General features: G+C 45.2%; 1 protein-coding gene across 1 annotated transcript in view; it reads left to right on the top strand.

Annotated features, from left to right (window-relative positions):
- The window catches only part of LOC135079541 (spectrin alpha chain), a 74,704-nt gene extending 57,403 nt beyond the window's left edge, over positions 1-17,301 (top strand). Inside the window, exons 33-45 of the mRNA XM_063974196.1 lie at positions 207-336; positions 1,134-1,321; positions 2,085-2,289; positions 4,165-4,369; positions 5,924-6,150; positions 7,149-7,262; positions 9,423-9,570; positions 10,431-10,545; positions 12,947-13,059; positions 13,562-13,711; positions 14,564-14,734; positions 15,457-15,626; positions 17,170-17,301. Of these exons, the coding sequence (XP_063830266.1) occupies positions 207-336; positions 1,134-1,321; positions 2,085-2,289; positions 4,165-4,369; positions 5,924-6,150; positions 7,149-7,262; positions 9,423-9,570; positions 10,431-10,545; positions 12,947-13,059; positions 13,562-13,711; positions 14,564-14,734; positions 15,457-15,626; positions 17,170-17,298 (2,065 nt within the window). The 3' untranslated portion in view covers positions 17,299-17,301. The remainder of the gene's footprint in view (positions 1-206; positions 337-1,133; positions 1,322-2,084; positions 2,290-4,164; positions 4,370-5,923; positions 6,151-7,148; positions 7,263-9,422; positions 9,571-10,430; positions 10,546-12,946; positions 13,060-13,561; positions 13,712-14,563; positions 14,735-15,456; positions 15,627-17,169) is intronic.
- Positions 17,302-19,392: the final 2,091 nt, after the last annotated feature.

The following is a 19,392-nucleotide window of genomic DNA, read 5'->3' as shown; positions in this document are numbered from 1 at the left end:
ATAAGGAGACATGTAAAGTGCCCCATAAGGGCTAACTTATCTTTTTTATTATTTTCTATAATAATTTTGACGTTCATAAGTGCCACTTGTGGTCTAAACTGAATAAATACTTTTGATTTTGATTTTGATTTTGAATCACTTTCAAGCAGTCAATGACTTAGAATATGACCTTATAACTTATTATATGTTTAATTACATTATCACAGGGAAAAGAAACTTCTGGTCGCATCAGACGACTACGGCCGTGACCTGACCGGCGTTCAGAACCTGCTCAAGAAGCACAAGCGCCTCGAGGCCGAGTTGGCCAGCCACGAGCCCGCCATCCAGGGCGTGCAGGTAATGGAGTAATTAACATCATTAGCAGGCGAAATCATCGTCGTTTCAGCCACATGACGTCCACTGCTGGACAAAGGTGGGGCCAAGGATTTTTACAACGAACGGTCCTGCGCCGCCCGTATCCAAGCACCTCCCGCGACCTTCACCAGTTCGTCGGTCCACCTAGTGGGGGGCCTAAACTCCGATCATAAGTTCTTTGGGTGACCTTGAGCCTTCTTATGAGCATCATTAAATTAATGGAAGTTGCCGTGTGGTTGTTTTCATACATTCACATGCACTGCTAATTTCAGCAGGCCTTGTGATTGTGTCGGGTGCTGACGGGCGATCCGGCGCCGAGCTTACCAAGCGAGAAACATTTGTGTCAAATATGAAATTTCGCATGCTGATGTAATTAATGAAAAATACACTAATTTTCAAAGTCAAATTCAAAATTTCTTTCTTTGTATAGACTATTTAAATAGTACTTACAAATCGTCAAATATTTTGCTCTTAAGGAGCCTCTACATGCCTCAATCTTTTTACCCTACCGGCGCTTTCATTACATACTAGTTTTCCGCCTGCGGCTTCGCCCGCGTGGAATTTTGTCTATCACAGAAAAACCTTATCGCGCGCGTCCCTGTTTCAAAAACCGGGATAAAAACTATCCTATGTCCTTTCCCGGGACTCAAACTCTATGCCAAATTTCATCAAAATTACTTCAGTGGTTTAGGCGTGAAAGCGTGACAGACAGAAAGACAGAGTTACTTTCGCATTTATAATATTAGTATAGATACTACTACTATTTATTCTACGTGCAGGAGGCCGGCGAAAAGCTCATGGACGTGTCCAACCTCGGCGTGCCTGAGATCGAGCAGCGGCTCAAGGCGCTGGCCTTAGCCTGGGACGAGCTGCAAGCCTTGGCTACAGAGAGAGGCGCCAAGCTGCAGCAGTCGCTGGCCTACCAGCAGTTTCTGGCCAAGCTGGACGAGGAGGAAGCCTGGATCAGGTTAGTATCTTTATGACGCGCGGTGCGTAACAAACGTTTTGCCGCATCACTGTACACATGGTGCTCGTTCAATCGAAGTGCGGGGTGTACCTGCGGTGCGGCGCCGGAACGCACCGTCTGGCATATCATTGATTTTTATATGCAGGACGCCGCGCCGCGACCACACCGCACCGAGTCTCCCTTAATAAGGCTATGGGAATATAGTACTACCATAAATTCAACCTTACACCCTTTTCTTATGGTCGTTTAAGGGCTAACTTAAGTGTTCTGGGAAACTGGAAGAGACTCATGTATTCCTAGGAGGAAGTTGAAGGTGTCAATGTTCCAAGTAGTGAGTCCGGGCCGGGCGTTGTTTGTGTATACTAGAACTGAGGCTCAAGCTCGCCGAGCAGCAAGGACAGCAGGGCTACTCCGAAACGCCATTTACGGGCCTATCTGTTTTCGTTTCGGGTTTATCTGTAGCCGTCACTCATACTGGCATCTCGCTTTGCCTGTATCGGTCACCGTCACTCATGCTCGCATCTCGCTTTGGGTGAGAGGGATGGCAATACTGGAAACTTTGAATAACATTTTCGGAATAACCCCGTAGTGCGTCGGCTGTGTAACGTCATCTTTTTCAAATTCAAATAGTTTATTCAGTACATAGCCCCTTTACAGGGCACTTACACGTCCCAAATATCGCTTGCCCTACCTCCACTTCGGGACAACATGGGTTGGTGCTGAGAAGAAGTGGCGGAAGTTTTAATAATTCTGTCTGTGTCAGCGAGAAGCAGCAGCTGGTGGTGGCGAGCGAGTGCGGCGACAGCATGGCGGCCGTGCAGGGCCTGCTGAAGAAGCACGAGGCCCTCGAGGCCGAGCTGGCCGGGCGCGGCGAGCGCGTGGCCGAGCTGGCCGCCGACGCCGAGCGCCTGCTGGCCGCCGGCAACCTGCACTCCGAGGCGCTGCAGCACCGCATGCACGGCCTGCAGGTAACACGAGGCTCGAGGCCGAGCTGGCCGGCCGCGGCGAGCGCGTGGCCGAGCTGGCCGCCGACGCCGAGCGCCTGCTGGCCGCCGGCAACCTGCACTCCGAGGCGCTGCAGCACCGCATGCACGGCCTGCAGGTAACACGAGGCTCGAGGCCGAGCTGGCCGGCCGCGGCGAGCGCGTGGCCGAGCTGGCCGCCGACGCCGAGCGCCTGCTGGCCGCCGGCAACCTGCACTCCGAGGCGCTGCAGCACCGCATGCACGGCCTGCAGGTAACACGAGGCTCGAGGCCGAGCTGGCCGGCCGCGGCGAGCGCGTGGCCGAGCTGGCCGCCGACGCCGAGCGCCTGCTGGCCGCCGGCAACCTGCACTCCGAGGCGCTGCAGCACCGCATGCACGGCCTGCAGGTAACACGAGGCTCGAGGCCGAGCTGGCCGGCCGCGGCGAGCGCGTGGCCGAGCTGGCCGCCGACGCCGAGCGCCTGCTGGCCGCCGGCAACCTGCACTCCGAGGCGCTGCAGCACCGCATGCACGGCCTGCAGGTAACACGAGGCTCGAGGCCGAGCTGGCCGGCCGCGGCGAGCGCGTGGCCGAGCTGGCCGCCGACGCCGAGCGCCTGCTGGCCGCCGGCAACCTGCACTCCGAGGCGCTGCAGCACCGCATGCACGGCCTGCAGGTAACACGAGGCTCGAGGCCGAGCTGGCCGGCCGCGGCGAGCGCGTGGCCGAGCTGGCCGCCGACGCCGAGCGCCTGCTGGCCGCCGGCAACCTGCACTCCGAGGCGCTGCAGCACCGCATGCACGGCCTGCAGGTAACACGAGGCTCGAGGCCGAGCTGGCCGGCCGCGGCGAGCGCGTGGCCGAGCTGGCCGCCGACGCCGAGCGCCTGCTGGCCGCCGGCAACCTGCACTCCGAGGCGCTGCAGCACCGCATGCACGGCCTGCAGGTAACACGAGGCTCGAGGCCGAGCTGGCCGGCCGCGGCGAGCGCGTGGCCGAGCTGGCCGCCGACGCCGAGCGCCTGCTGGCCGCCGGCAACCTGCACTCCGAGGCGCTGCAGCACCGCATGCACGGCCTGCAGGTAACACGAGGCTCGAGGCCGAGCTGGCCGGCCGCGGCGAGCGCGTGGCCGAGCTGGCCGCCGACGCCGAGCGCCTGCTGGCCGCCGGCAACCTGCACTCCGAGGCGCTGCAGCACCGCATGCACGGCCTGCAGGTAACACGAGGCTCGAGGCCGAGCTGGCCGGCCGCGGCGAGCGCGTGGCCGAGCTGGCCGCCGACGCCGAGCCGAATGTTCGATACAATGTCCATAGTACCCAACGAGCACACCGCAGCATGATGGTAATAAAAAAAAAAACCAGGATCGACGGATGTTGAGTACATTGTTGATGCACACCGAGTTTTTTCATAAGCCGGTGCAAATGTTCGTTTAGGCGCGATTGGTCCAATTCGCAATTGGTCCAATCGTGAAAAAATCACAAATTCGCGATTGGTCCATTTCGCTATTTGTCTAATTCGCGATTAATCCAATTCGCGATTGGTCCAATTCGCTATTGGGCCAATTCGCTTTTGGTCCAATTCGTAATTGGTCCAAAATAAAAGGATATCCAAAATGAAAGAAATAAAGAGGTTATTCAACTTTTACTACTATTGCAGAAAAAAGCGAATTGGTCCAAGTAGTACTTTCTGAATTGTACTATAAATCTAATTTAGCAGCGCATTTAAACTCGCGTCGACATGCACGGCTTCTGAAAAAATGTGATAGTTGATGTGTATGGGTCCTAAGCTGTAAAAAGTTGTTGCCAATTCACCTTTTCATTGTAAATTACTAAATATGTGTCTATTTTTACGCCAGCAAATCTCACAATCATAATTCATTCGCCAGGCTAAACTGGAGAAACTCACCGGCCTCGCAGCACGTCGCAAGGCGGCGTTAGTAGACAACTCGGCCTACCTGCAACTCCTCTGGAAGGCGGACGTGGTGGAGTCGTGGATCGCGGACAAGGAGACGCACGTGCGCTCCGACGAGTTCGGCCGCGACCTGTCCACCGTGCAGACGCTGCTCACCAAGCAGGACACCTTCGATGCGGGTAAGGAAATCACACTGTACCATCAAGGGAACAACCAAGGGTACACAGGAAAAAAGGGTCACTGGCCTAGCTACCAAGCAGGACACCTTCGATGCGGGTAAGGAACTCACACTGTACCATTAAGGGAACAACCAAGGGTACACAGGAAAAAAAGAGTCACTGGCCTAGCTACCAAGCAGGACACCTTCGATGCGGGTAAGGAACTCACTGGCTTAGGTCGCTAGGCGGCTCTGGTGGACAACTCAGTCTACCTTCAGCTTCTGTGGAAGGTGGACGTGGTGGAGTCGTGGATTGCGGACAAAGAGACGCACGTGCGCTCCGACGAGTTCGGCCGCGACCTGTCCACCGTGCAGACGCTGCTCACCAAGCAGGACACCTTCGATGCGGGTAAGGAACTCACACTGTACCATCAAGGGAACCAAGGGTACACAGGAAAAAAGGGTCATTGGCCTAGCTGCACGTCGCAAGGCGGCTCTAGTGGACAACTCGGCCTACCTGCAGCTTCTCTGGAAGGCGGACGTGGTGGAGTCGTGGATCGCGGACAAGGAGACGCACGTGCGCTCCGACGAGTTCGGCCGCGACCTGTCCACCGTGCAGACGCTGCTCACCAAGCAGGACACCTTCGATGCGGGTAAGGAACTCACACTGTACCATCAAGGGAACAGCCAAGGGTACACAGGAAAAAAAGAGTCACTGGCCTAGCTACCAAGCAGGACAGCTTCGATGCTGGTAAGGAACTCACTGGCTTAGGTCGCAAGGCGGCTCTGGTGGACAACAGCCTACCTTCAGTTTCTGTGGAAGGCGGACGTGGTGGAGTCGTGAATCGCCGACAAGGAGACAGCTGCCGAAAATGTAGTGGTCATTCCAAGAAAACCTCAAGTTTTTTATGCTGAATCTTTGTTAAAATTTTGCTAAAGAGAGCATTTCCACCTCTGCAAATCGTGCGCAGATTTAATATTAGTGATTTTTTTGTTTTGCCCTGTTATTGTATTGTTTTCGTGTTGGATTACCAGTGAGTCCTAGTCAGTCCTCTTTCTCACTGGGCACTCTGGGCACGTGCCCAGGGCCCAGCGATAAAGATATTTATTTACATAAACATGTGTGAAAACATATTACAGAGCAACATGATTTGGTCTTACAGTTTTAACAGGTGATACAACATGTTTTACCAAGATATAGGCCCCCTCTATTCTCTTAAAAGGACTTTCTCCAGATAAGAAGGGCCTCCCTTGATCCTTACGTGCACAGGGCTCCTAGGACATTACGTCATCTGTTAATCAATTTGTCTTTCAAAGGATCAGATAATACAAATCTGTCTACCTACTCATTTAATTTTTGCAAATAGATTTTTAAAAATCACTTTACTCAATTCTTCTAAGTTATATTAATCTTCTTTTTGCGACTTACAAATTCAACGTGCGTGCGTACTTGTGACTTAACTATTTCCTTACCAAACACAGTTCTTAACTTCGTGGCTATATCAACCCGTATTTATTTTATTTTAATTACACAGGTTTTAGATGTATGTCTAATGCATATTTATTTGCCACGCAGGTCTCGCAGCCTTCGAGCACGAGGGCATCCAGAACATCACGGCGCTCAAGGAGCAGCTGGTAGAGGCGCGTCACGGCGAGACGGCGGCCATAGTGAAGCGGCACGGTGACGTCATCGCGCGCTGGCAGCGGCTGCTGGCCGACTCGGCCGCGCGCAAGCAGCGTCTGCTGCAGCTGCAGGACCAGTTCCGCCAGATCGAGGAGCTCTACCTCACCTTCGCCAAGAAGGTACGGTTCACTTCTGTAACATATTTGTTTGTAATTCCTAAAATAAAAAAATCTGTGTAGATACAGTCAGTTAGCGCCAAATAGTTCGTGATCCCAGTGGTAAAAAAGATGACAACACAACCTTAATAATTCAGTTGTAACAATGACGTGTTGCGAACTTTTTGGCAACTTTGAGTGAGTGTCACGTACTATCAGCTGACTGAGTCAGCGTCAAGTCAGCCTGACTATCACACGAGCATTGTGTGTCATTCTATTTACAATGAGGGCTATCGTTTTTATACTTAACAGTTGGCACCCCTGACGATTGACAGGACCTTACTCTACAGTGGCGCCATCTTGATGAGTGCAAATGCATAGTCCTCCTACCACTTTAGCACTCACTAGTTGGTGCCACTGTCTTCGCTACTAGCAAGTGACAGGACCTTACTCTACAGTGGCGCTAACTGGTGAGCGCTAAAACGATAGCCCTCATTGTAAAGCTTCAACCACACCAACGCGTGCCGATCGCCATCGCCAGCGCGATCAAAGGCCAATGACAGGTCGCGCGTCCAATGACAAAGTTGTGACGAACTGTTTGGCTATTTTGGGTGTCACGAACTATTGGACGCTGACTGTATCACACGAGCATTGTGTGGACGCTGCGACGACTGAGCGGTGACGCTCCGTAATTCTCATAGAGACAGGGAGACTGGGCGGGGTGTAGACGACGTCTTTGAAGCTGTCGTCATTTCAAAGACTGACATACTATTTACTAACGCTGCGACGTTGGAGAAAGCAGCGTTGCTTTGTTGAACTGTGGCGCTCTATCCCCCTTATTAATAAAAGTTACAGCCTAGTTGAACTCTGGCTTAAATTGTTATTTAGTGTGGAAATGACATTTTAATCCAAAGTTCATTCTAGGTGTAACTTTTTATTAATAAGGGGGTATGCGTTAAAATCGTGGAAAGAATAACTTTTGTGTAAACTAAACAGACACTAATGAATATATTGATCGGCAGGCGTCGGCGTTCAACTCGTGGTTCGAGAACGCGGAGGAGGACCTGACGGACCCGGTGCGCTGCAACTCCATCGAGGAGATCCGCGCGCTCAAAGACGCGCACGCACAATTCCAGGTACACAATCAATCAATAGTTTATTTCACGTTATTTTCTTAGATCATTCATTAGTTACCTCATGAAAATCCTTAAGAAAAATATTTGACCTAGCAGTTTTCGGTCTACGAACCCTACCTGTTTTTGTAAAGGACCTACTTTAAATAGGTATCATAATTAAATGAATTGAAATAGTTTATTCAGTACATAGGCCCTACTATAGTACACGTCCCAAATATAGCTTGCCCTACCACCACTTCGGGACAACATATGGACTTTTGCCGAGTGGCGGAAGAATCTGTCACCTTTGTCAGCCTCTTTTTTAATCTAATACAGTAATTTATAGTTTACATGACACGTAATAAGTGCGAGCTAAGCGGGTAAAGTCCACGCACTTTTGTCATTTAAATAATCGTTTACTTTATAGTATCCATTTTTCATAAGAATTTTCTTAACCTGTAGTTTGAATTTATGAATTACTAGCTTTCCGCCCGCGGCTTCGCCCGCGTGGAATTTTGTCTGTCACAGAAAAACAATATCGCGCGCGTATTTGCTCACCGTTTAGACCTACCCTGGACTACGACAAACATTTTAAAACCAAAATCAGCTCAATCGGCCTAGCCGTTCTCGAGTTTTAATCAGACTAACGAACATCAATTCATTTTTATTTATATAGTCCAGTCAATGAATGCTTTAACGACGGTGTAGAGAGAAATCCCTGGAACACAATTTCTGACCTCAGGACTTTATTTAGACTAGTTAGGAGGAGAACATAGTAAAAGTCCCCGCCCTTAGCCCTTGAGCCGGCGGGGAGAGGGGGGTTTAAAGGTACCACTTTTCGGTTTTTCGCTTAATCCTCGGAAACTATGCGTCCTAGTGACATGGCTACTATGAACCAAAAAAAGCTTATTCAATTTGCTACAGGTGAGACAGTCAAGTTTTTGTATATCTTGTATAGTTTTCGCGGCATCTGCTCTAGAAGGTCTGTAATATAGAAAATTTTTATTTTGTCTTACATGTTCCCATCAGGAGAAAATCGACTAAATCAACATTAAGCAAACATTATAGACATGCGGGAGCATGTTAAGCCTAGTTCCAGGGAGGGGACTGCATCGTGCGTATATTTAGACGAACTAATTGGAGCCACTTTTGACTCCTCATCACTCAAAAAGCACTGTGCATTAACACTTCAAATTAGGCTCATGTGTTGAGACTTGCAAGATAAACATCAGCTTCAAATTTAATAAATATACCTCAAACGGTTATTTAGGTATTGACGTTCAAAATTCGACATTTAGGACACTAAAATCTATCTATCACCTGTGAAATGTTAAAATTTACTGGTTTTTTATTTGTTCCTTTGTATTTACACAACTACCTTTCTGGATGCCAAATTTGAACCTTCAAGGTCATCTGGAAGTGGTTAGAATTTGGTCTTATAGGTCAGCCATGTAGATTTTTAGACGTCAATACCTAAAGAACCGTTTGAGGTATATTTATGAAATTTGAAGCTGATGTTTATCTTGCAAGTCTCAACACATGAGCCAAATTTGAAGTCTTAATGCACAGTACTTTTTGAGTGATGAGGAGTCAAAAGTGGCTCCAATTAGTTCGTCTAAATATACGCACGATGCAGTCCCCTCCCTGGAACTTGGCTTAACATGCTCCCGCATGTCTATAATGTTTGCTTAATGTTTATTAAGTCGATTTTCTTCTGATGGGAACATGTAAGACAAATTTAAAATTTCCAATATTACAGACCTTCTAGAGCAGATGCCGCGAAAACTATACAAGATATACAAAAACTTGACTGTCTCACCTGTAACAAATTGAATAAGCTTTTTTTGGTTCATAGTAGCCATGTCACTAGGACGCATAGTTTCCGAGGATTAAGCGAAAAACCGAAAAGTGGTACCTTTAAACCCCCCTCTCCCCGCCGGCTCAAGGGCTAAGGGCGGGGACTTTTGCTATGTTCACCTCCTAACTAGTCTAAATAAAGTCCCGAAGTCAAAAATTGTGTTCCACGGATTTCCATCTATAATGCTTTATTGACTGGACTAATATAGATAATGGATTTCTTTGTTGGTCTTCTAGAGCGGATCTTAATTTAATCATCTTTAGCATACTTGAAACATGACTAGTGTACCAGCAGCCTTTACTTACCATTTGTCTCTTCCCCAGGCGTCGCTATCATCAGCGCAAAGCGACTTCGAGGCGCTTGCAGCGCTGGACGCGCAGATCAAGTCGTTCAACGTGGGCGCCAACCCCTACACCTGGTTCACCATGGAAGCGCTCGAGGAAACCTGGCGCAACCTGCGCAAGATCATCGGTAAGCCACGCCCACTGACACGCCCCCTTTACCGGGCCATACGTATTGTGTTCGGTCTAAAGCCTGGTCCGTGAGCACGTAGAATCCCGTCCAATGACCCCTAGCTACCCATCCCTATCGCACGCGCGTAATTATGTTGCTGTCGCGACTGTGCGACGGGCGCCCGCAGTGAGTGTGCGAGCGCGACAGCAACATAATTACGCGCGAGCGATAGGGATGGGTCATTGGACGGGATTCTACGTGCTCACGGACCAGGCTTTAGTAAAAGTACGAGTATCTTAAAGCTGGATCTAACATTGCAAGTTATCGCCTGAAACGAATCGTCAATGATCAAATAATTAGCATGAAACTTTTCTTGAATTTAAATTTTACTTGTCTTCCACACTGATGTACAGTCAGCGTGAAATAGTTCGTGACACCCAAAGTAACCAATAAGTTTGCAGTATGTCTTTGTTACAATTGGAATAGGTTGTATTATCAACTTATTGGCCATTTTGGGCGTCACGACGAACTATTTGACGCTAACTGTACCACATTCACTTTGTTCAACTGGTTAAATTCTGCCAGTCAGTCTATTGGTACGTTTTCTTCTAATCGAACTTCAATCAATGAGGGTTTTCGCGATTGATAAATCCGCCAGATGGCAATACGTAGTCGGGAGGTCCAAATGCTGCATGATTGGTGGATTTTGACATATCTGTCAATGTCATGTCAAAAATAACCAATCATGCAGCATTTGGACCTCCCGTCTACGTATTGCCATCTGGCGGATTTTTCAATCGCGAAAACCCTCATTCAAAGTTACTGTGATATCTATTACGAGCGCTATTCTTTAATAAATAAAAACTTGTTTCCCGTAGCCGAGCGCGACGTAGAATTGACAAAGGAAGCGCAGCGGCAGGATGAGAACGACAAGCTTCGTAAGGAGTTCGCCAAGCACGCCAACGCCTTCCACCAGTGGCTCACAGAGACCCGGTACGTACCGATAGTATACCCTTGCGACGAAGTAGCTACCCAGTTCAAACTCATTGCTTTTACAACGGGAAATGCTTTGGGCATTAGGTCAGATAATTTTGCAGCTGATCCCCTTTTTGCGTCGGGAAATTATTTACCCCGCTTACAGATGGGGACGACCAGTGGGTTATGTGGGACTCCTCGCCACAAGGGCGGGTATACCCACTAAAACTTGACGGTGTCCACCGAAGCTCAATGAAACAGAACCGCGAGTTATTGTCTGTAGTGTATTGTATTGAAGTTAGGACAACCTAACTTGGACTTTGGACCAGTTCCAACTCTCTAATGAGTTATAGCAACTCTCGTCACTGATGCATCAATGGACCAATCAGAGTAATGATTAAAGAGGAGGTACTCGATGTTATATCAATTGGACCAACTACGTATCATCATCTCTTCATTAAAATGATCTATGAATAACATTAAAGTTAAGTCATATTGAATCTAACAATTTTAAAAACATTGATAAATATTTGAATTGATGCTTGGTATACAGGTACCGACTTCTAGGCTGGGACGGGTAAAGTACAGAATGTCGAGTGTTACTTGTACTAAAAAGCTTGTAAAAAGCTTCGTTTTGGCATGACAAAGTTGTTTCTACGACAAAAAATAAACTTCGTTTATGCCGAAACAATATTTGTTGTAAGCACATCGTACGTCCTAGATGTTCTCTTCAATGCAGCATTAATTAACTAAAATTGCCTCCGAATTCTACCACAAAATATTAATTTCTGAATACAACTACTACTAAGCTAACTTAATGTGAGTGCTTTAGTTTTGTTAATTATACTAATTTCACTAAAACTTACCAGACACACGATTCAGAACCGAACTTTTAAAAAATATTGTGTTTAAAGCTGCCCAGATTTCTATTTGTACATTCTTAAATTAACCAGTTTTTTATACCTCACTTTTAAGAGTGATTAGTGGCCGTAATAGTTACAATTGGGAAACAATTTCGTTTTCTGTGTGAATGTATTCTCAAATTCAATTTGCTGTTTCCATAACAAACTAAGCTCAAGGTGATGAGGCCTACGAGGCTGCATAGGGCCCAGCCGCAAAAGTTTTTGAAGTGACCTTGACCAGTACCCGTAAGGCACGGTAATACTATCATACAGTATTGTAACTTCATATAAACGGACGAAATGCGACCTTTCCTTCGAAATTCAAATCTCGGTATGCGCTCGACATGCAAAAGTCGGGGGTGTCGCGAATGTGCCACAGTAATAAACGGACGACGGGTTGTTTTTTAAACAGTAAGTGTTTTTTTATAAAAATAATTACAAGTACCTATTTATACAGGGTGTTAGGTAAATGGGTTTATAAGCCGAGACTAGCCCATGTTAACATTTATGCATGTAAATGGTATGGTAAGTCAGTGATATCTTTTTATTTATTTTTTAATTTTCATACATAGAAAATTTATAAAATCAGATTTGTATAAAAATTAAAATTATTAAAATGATGATATCAATGTTCTGACTTCACCATACCATTTATATGCACATGCTAACATGGGCTAGTGTCCGCTTATAAACCCATTTACCTAACTCCCTGTATAATAATAAAGCATTTTGTACACCTCAGTCGAGGCACATACATTTTACGTTCGCAAATTTATTAGATCTTAACACAAATATATTTTTTTAATTAAATCTACTTATGACAAGACAACATGTATTTTTAACCTATGAAATAGGTGATGAATGAATGAAATACATGAAGTATTTTCTTTTCCAAAATAAAAATAAAAATTACAATCGCAAAATACATTCACAAAACTAGATAGAAATTCTAAGTAGGCAGATGTAATGAAAATAGGGTCTGCAGGTGGGCAGCCCTATTTCATGTTGTCATACGGTGAGGTACCGCGCGGCTGTTGACATTTATTTCAAAAATATGGCCGAGTTGGAATACTGTATAGATAGTATTACCGTGCGTAAGGGCTCTTTCAAATTAGACGTTTTGAGCAGGGCGTTAGTCGTGCAAGAGCGCACACTTACTGTTGATGGTTGTAATTTTTATTCCAAGGCATTTTTCACGCAACTTTTCGTGTGCGGTCCTGCAATTATAGCCACAATAGCCCAACGGTGAAGTGGTCGGACTGGCCGACTCGGAATCCGAGGAACGCGGGTTCGAATGCCACCGCCGCTCGACTTTTGTGGTGAGCCCACTCGTAACACAAGCTTATTTAGCTTAACACGGGGGGCTGACGGAACTTAGTAATTTGTGTAATACAAATTGCTAATAATCTTAAAAAAACGGACGACATACGCTAAGCTCAACGCCTAATTTGAAAGAGCTCTTAATGTTGGCTGCAACGTATTTGAAGTGAAGTTGACCCTTGATATTGCTTCTGCAGCACATCCATGATGGAAGGCACGGGGTCGCTGGAAGCACAGCTGGCCACGCTTCGCACGCGCGCGCAAGAGGTGCGCGCGCGCCGCGCCGACCTGCGCCGTCTCGAAGAACTCGGTAAGGCCTGCGTTATGTTGTCCAAATTACTTTACTGGCACACGCGTTATATTACTTTTTACCGTGGTTTCCTTTGACCAAACTTGACCTTCAGTGGTTGGGTTTTTATTGGCGGTCAAGCTGTAGATACATGCTACACAAGAGTTGCAACGGTGGGAACGAGAGATGGAAAAAGTCCTGTTATGTTTTCCTTTAAACAAAACGTGTTCGCAAAGCCTTAGGATTTTATTCCCTATTTATAAGCTCCAATCGGCGTTAACGGGGAATAGTGGAATAAGCCGTCACCGCAACACACCGTCCGTTGACGTTACAGTGCCTTTGAATCTAACGGGCAGACGCGGTGCCCGGTGTAACGTTCATTAAAATGCACAGTTATGGAATAGAAACTACAGTTTTGACGTATACAAGTGTTTGGTGTATAATATTCCTTGTTGGACAATTACGTCGAAATGTACTGCCATTGGCTGACATGATAAACTAAACTTTATTACTATGACCTCAGGAGCGGCGCTGGAGGAGCACCTGATCCTGGACAACCGCTACACGGAGCACAGCACGGTGGGCCTGGCCCAGCAGTGGGACCAGCTCGACCAGCTGTCCATGCGCATGCAGCACAACCTCGAGCAGCAGATACAGGCCAGGAACCACTCGGGTACGTATGCACTGATGGAACACAGCAATGGAACAATTTGCCAATTATTTCAAGACACAACTTCTTGAGATATACTTCAATCTAGCTCTAAAAAGTCTCATTTGCTGTATGATATTTTTTTGTAGTATAGTCGAATGTGTTCGCAAACCGACGAAGTCATAAAAGGCATGTCAATTGACTAACGCAGGGGTCTCCAAACTACGGCCCGCGGGCCATATCCGGCCCGCCACTGCCATCAATCCGGCCCGCGACAGCTTAAGACTAAGGCCCAGTTTTTTGATTCATAGTTAAAATAACTAATTGTTAAATTTTGCTACTAATGGTTAAATATTAACAAAATGTAAACAATTACTTAAAAAATGTACTAAAAGTCAAGTTAACCGTTGTACGAAAAACATTTTTTTCTGATATTTAACCACTTGTCATTTGACATCTGTCAAATTTGACTATTGGTTATTTTAACTACGAATCAAAAAACTGGGCCTAAGCCTATGTTTGCATAGGTGGGCAGAAAAAATAAAATTGTTATGGCCCTTGCAACATACCGAAAAAGTTATTATGAACCCAAGGCTTTAAATTAAAGTTTGGAGACCCCTGGACTAACGTGTCAATGATTCCTGTAAGAATTTTATGACTTTATGACATCTTGAAATTTAAAATTAAATATCTAGCCAACGTGCGAAGTGTACGCCAAATCCTCAATTTGCCTTTGGTGAATTCTAGCCATCAAATCAGAAGAACAACTCTCTAAGATTGTTCTCCTGCAGTGTAGACTAAATAATTTAATGATGATGATGATGCACTTTACCTTTTATAGTAACATCCACTAACACCAATTTCCGTTCCCCTCAGGTGTGAGCGAGGACGCGCTGAAGGAGTTCTCGATGATGTTCAAGCACTTCGACAAGGACCGCTCGGGGCGCCTCAACCACCACGAGTTCAAGTCGTGCCTCCGCGCGCTCGGCTACGACCTGCCCATGGTCGAGGAGGGCCAGCCAGACCCCGAGTTCGAGGCTATACTCAGTGAGTGGTGCTTTGTTTTTAGTGACCATGATGACCATGACCATGAAGTACTCATGAAGAGAAAACCTCAAGTTTAAATATCATAGATGGTTATAGCAGTGGAGATCTTTCGAATAGACAGATATCATGACAGCTGTAGACGTGTAGTTAGTATCGTCTACTGTTTTTATTCATTTAGCTGAACGGCTGTACTAGTCCCGCGACTGATACCTCCCTCCGAATCCCGCATCTATTTGTACCCAATAGATAGCGTAGCGGTATCGTTGTCTTACATCCTGAGGGCTTAGATCTTCGTTTACTGTTTAGTACATGCTTGATTATGAAAATAGGTTCATAATGAGGGCTATCGTTTTAGCGCTCACCAGTTGGCGCCACTGTAGAGTAAGGTCCTGTCACTTGCTAGTAGCGAAGACAGTGGCGCCGATTGGTGAGCGCTAAAGTGGTAGGAGGACTATCGCATTTGCACTCATCAAGATGGCGCCACTGTAGAGTAAGGTCCTGTCAATCGCCAGGGGTGCCAACTGTTAAGTATAAAAACGATAGCCCTCATTAACGGAGTTTGCGGTAATATAGATACAAAAATAAAATACACTCGATTGAGAACCTCGAACCTCCTCCTTTTTTTGAAGTCGGTGAAAAAGTTGATCTTATTGCTACAAACTGTAGTATATAAATTGAATATATTGACAAGTAAATAACACACACACTTGTATTATCCGCAGACGTGGTTGACCCGAACCGCGACGGTCAGGTGTCGCTGCAGGAGTACATGGCGTTCATGATCAGCAAGGAGACGGAGAACGTGCACTCCTCCGAGGAGATCGAGAACGCCTTCCGCGCCATCACCGCGCACCAGGACCGCGCCTACGTCACCAAGGACGAGCTCTATGCGGTGCGTACACTGACCTGCCATTCCAACATTCATCATCATCATCATCATCTCAGCCATAGAACGTGCACTCCTCCGAGGAGATCGAGAACGCCTTCCGCGCCATCACCGCGCACCAGGACCGCGCCTACGTCACCAAGGACGAGCTCTATGCGGTGCGTACACTGACCTGCCATTCCAACATTCATCATCATCATCATCTCAGCCATAGAACGTCCACTGATGAACATAGGCCTCGTGTTGCCCGATTGGTAGCGACCCGTAGGTCGACGTATCCAGCGCCTTCCTGCTACCTTTACGATGTCATCGCTCCATCTTAACCATAGAACGTGCACTACTGAACATAGGCCCCATGTTGCCCGGTTGGTAGCTACCTGCGTCCAGCGCCTTTCTGCTACCTTTGAGGTCGTAGGTCCACCTTCAGGGTGGACGTTCCACGCTGGGTTTTCTGGTACCCGACCTCCACTCTAGAACATTGCTGCCTCATCGGCCGTTATTCCAACATTATTTACGAATATTTACATTGTTGTTAACAGGGCCCATACGTGGTTGTTATAATGGCCGACGCCATAGGAAGTCCTTCTTCTGATGTGATTTTTCGTTTATTCCCGATGTCCCCCACTATTTGTCCACCACTGGTGGACATCGAGAAAAAAAGTTGCAATGTCCACCAGTGGGGGACAGCGCTACTGAAATCTTCCCGTTGGGCCCTACTGGTGGACACTGAGAAGAAATGAGTTGCTCTGTCCCTCAGTGGTGGACATCGAAACCAAAAAAGTTCCGTTGTCCTCCACTATTATATTTGTGTTCATGAATACAAACATTTTAAGTAAATCTTTATTAAATACTAATAATTATAATACATACATTTTTAAAGCATTTTTATTATAGTTTAAAACAATCCTTAATTTATACTGAATAAATGGATAGAAATACCCCTAGGAAGTGTGCGTCAATCGGAACGGTTATGTCATTTTTAATTTTCCAAGTACCCACAATGTTCATGTTATCAGAAATTATTGTGTCGGTAATGTTACTATTTTGCACTTATTATCTGTAATAATGTCGGAAATTGCAGGATCTAGTTCACGACAAATTGAAAAAGTTTACATAAATAGGAAAGGTGGGATGTTAAAAAACTGAGAATTATATTTGATACGAATTAAAAAAAAATATTTTGTTTTCGTGATTATTATCACGAAAACAAAACAAATAGTGGGGGACAACGAAACTTTTTTGGTTTCGATGTCCACCACTGAGAGACAGAGCAACTCATTTCTTCTCAGTGTCCACCAGTAGGGCCCAACGGGAAGATTTCAGTAGCGCTGTCCCCCACTGGTGGACATTGCAACTTTTTTTCTCGATGTCCACCAGTGGTGGACAAATAGTGGGGGACATCGGGAATAAACGATTTTTCATTATCAATTGCATTATGCAGTTGAAGCCTACAGATTAAAGTCTTCTAGGTTGAGAATCACCAGTTTCCGAGTTCTTTCCATTGAGTAGCATCTATAAAACTAATAATAATTTAATGTTTGTTCCACAGAACCTCACGAAAGAGATGGCGGACTACTGCGTGGCGCGCATGAAGCCCTACGTGGAGCCCAAGACGGAGCGCCCCATCCCCAACGCGCTCGACTACATCGACTTCACGCGCACGCTCTTCCAGAACTAAAGCCACACAGCCACATTAAACCACAACCACTCACATACGACTTTTACTCTGTGACTTCATCACCCCCACTTTCCTGCCGCTCGACCGCCTAACTATTGCATCTTTTTTGACATTTCGGTAGATTTACTGAAGAAATTTAAAACAAACCTCCAAAAATGTAGACAGTTGTTTTAAAAGTGACCAACATAAAAATAAAAGATGCGTAGTACAGTCTAGCGGCGCGTCGTATCGCTCCTATCGCTCTAGCACTCGCTTGCCTTAATTTCCAAACATTTGACTGAGTGAACTAACGTGTATTTTACAATAAACTAGGTTTTAGTGCAAATGCAAGTACGCGTGTCGTGTCGCGGGTCTGTGGCCGTCTTCGAAGCGAAGCGGCCCCGCGCACGCCCAGCTCGCTACTCGAGTAGCCGCAGCATGGGACCGCGCGAGGGTTAGAATTCCTTTTCTCTGGCCGAGCAGAGAGATCCGAAGCACCCTATTTTAACTTCATCACGTTTGACGTTACAAATTCTATTGCATTTCGCTACATTTATTTTCGCTAGATAAGAGTAAAGTATTATATTGTACGTTACACACGATCGATTATTATATTATAATCAATACAAATTTTATAAAATAAGTTTTCCTCGCTAAGATTCTATTTATTTTTTGTAATCCTACATTCGTAATTTCAATAAAATATTTATTCCCATTATACTTGTTTAAATTAAACTATAGTATTTATATAATCCATTTATTTAGCGTCCGATTACAATAAATTATCATAATTATTTTATTTAAATATTGTAAATTTACACTATATTTTTGAATTACATTTATGCATAACATTAGCATGGACATATTTCTAACTTACGTTATACAAATCAAGAAGTTTGAGATTATATTGCAATGATCCAAATGTATTTCATTAAAACTCAAACATATCTAAACTGTTGCACACATTTTTCCCTAAACATCAATTCTATAATTAGTTGTGTTAGTTGTATAATATACAATTTCCCATTTATTTTGGTCAGACCTATGAGACAATTTTAATTGCATACTTTACACAATTATTTTTCAGTCCAATCAATACATAATATAATTTTTGACACATTATTATAAATTTTCTTATGTACAGGAGCCTTAGTATATACAAAATCATCAATCAGACTTCCAGGCTTTGGTAAAAGTCTAGAACTAAAGAGACATACGTTTAGCGTACAACTAGTGACGTATATAAATAAAGATAATTTTAATTAATTGACTTTTTGACACGAATGGATTCTTCGGAGACGATGATGATGGTTAGTTAATAAAAATGTTTAATTATTGAGCTAATAAAATGGACATCGCATACCAATATTGTGCTAGAGCCGTGTTACAGACAGTAGCTTTACTTTTTACACACATTCTGGCTGAATCAATGCAGTCTTACACTTTGGAACCGCAGCAAAAGGCGCCGTATGTTGCCCTTAGCTTTTATACATGACAGTCCTCACTATTTTATTTAGGTATTATTACACAAGGCAACGCGGAAAGCAGCCCGCAAAAATATCTTATACCTGCTTTCGAAACTTATCATAATGTGGCCTTCACAAGTTATCAGAAAATTTTGACGTCACAGTCCAATGCCACGAGACTGAATAGCCTCCTAGCACAAAAGCTTTTCTAGGTACACCACACTGCTAAAACGTGATAACGAAGTACTAGGCTCGCACGAAATAGAAAGATATAACAATAATGAAAATAACTTTGAAGAAAGAGACAAAACTTATTTTGTTATTTTTAGTCTGAATGACGTAAAAAGGCTTTACATTGTGGAATACAGTACTAGGAGCTCATAAATGCTGAGGAGTTTTCGGTATACCCACAAATTTTGTCATTTTCTCGCTTGAAGTTTTTCGTATATTTTGTCTCGTTTTTACACAAGGGTTTTGTTCAAAAGTTGTCTCTTTCGCACACTATGTGCCATCTACTTTATTACAATCATATCTTTCTAATGTATGTTTGCCTGGTACTTTGTTGTCATAGTAGTGAAATTATCACTGGTAGAGTCATTAGTGCTCATACAGTATCAAGGTTAAAGATTCAGTGTATCTTTTTAAATCA

The sequence above is a fragment of the Ostrinia nubilalis genome, chromosome 2 (assembly GCF_963855985.1).
Source record: "Ostrinia nubilalis chromosome 2, ilOstNubi1.1, whole genome shotgun sequence".
In the NCBI taxonomy this organism is placed as follows: domain Eukaryota; kingdom Metazoa; phylum Arthropoda; class Insecta; order Lepidoptera; family Crambidae; genus Ostrinia; species Ostrinia nubilalis.
Note: the sequence above shows the minus strand (reverse complement) of the source record. Positions and strands in the feature narration are given on the sequence as shown.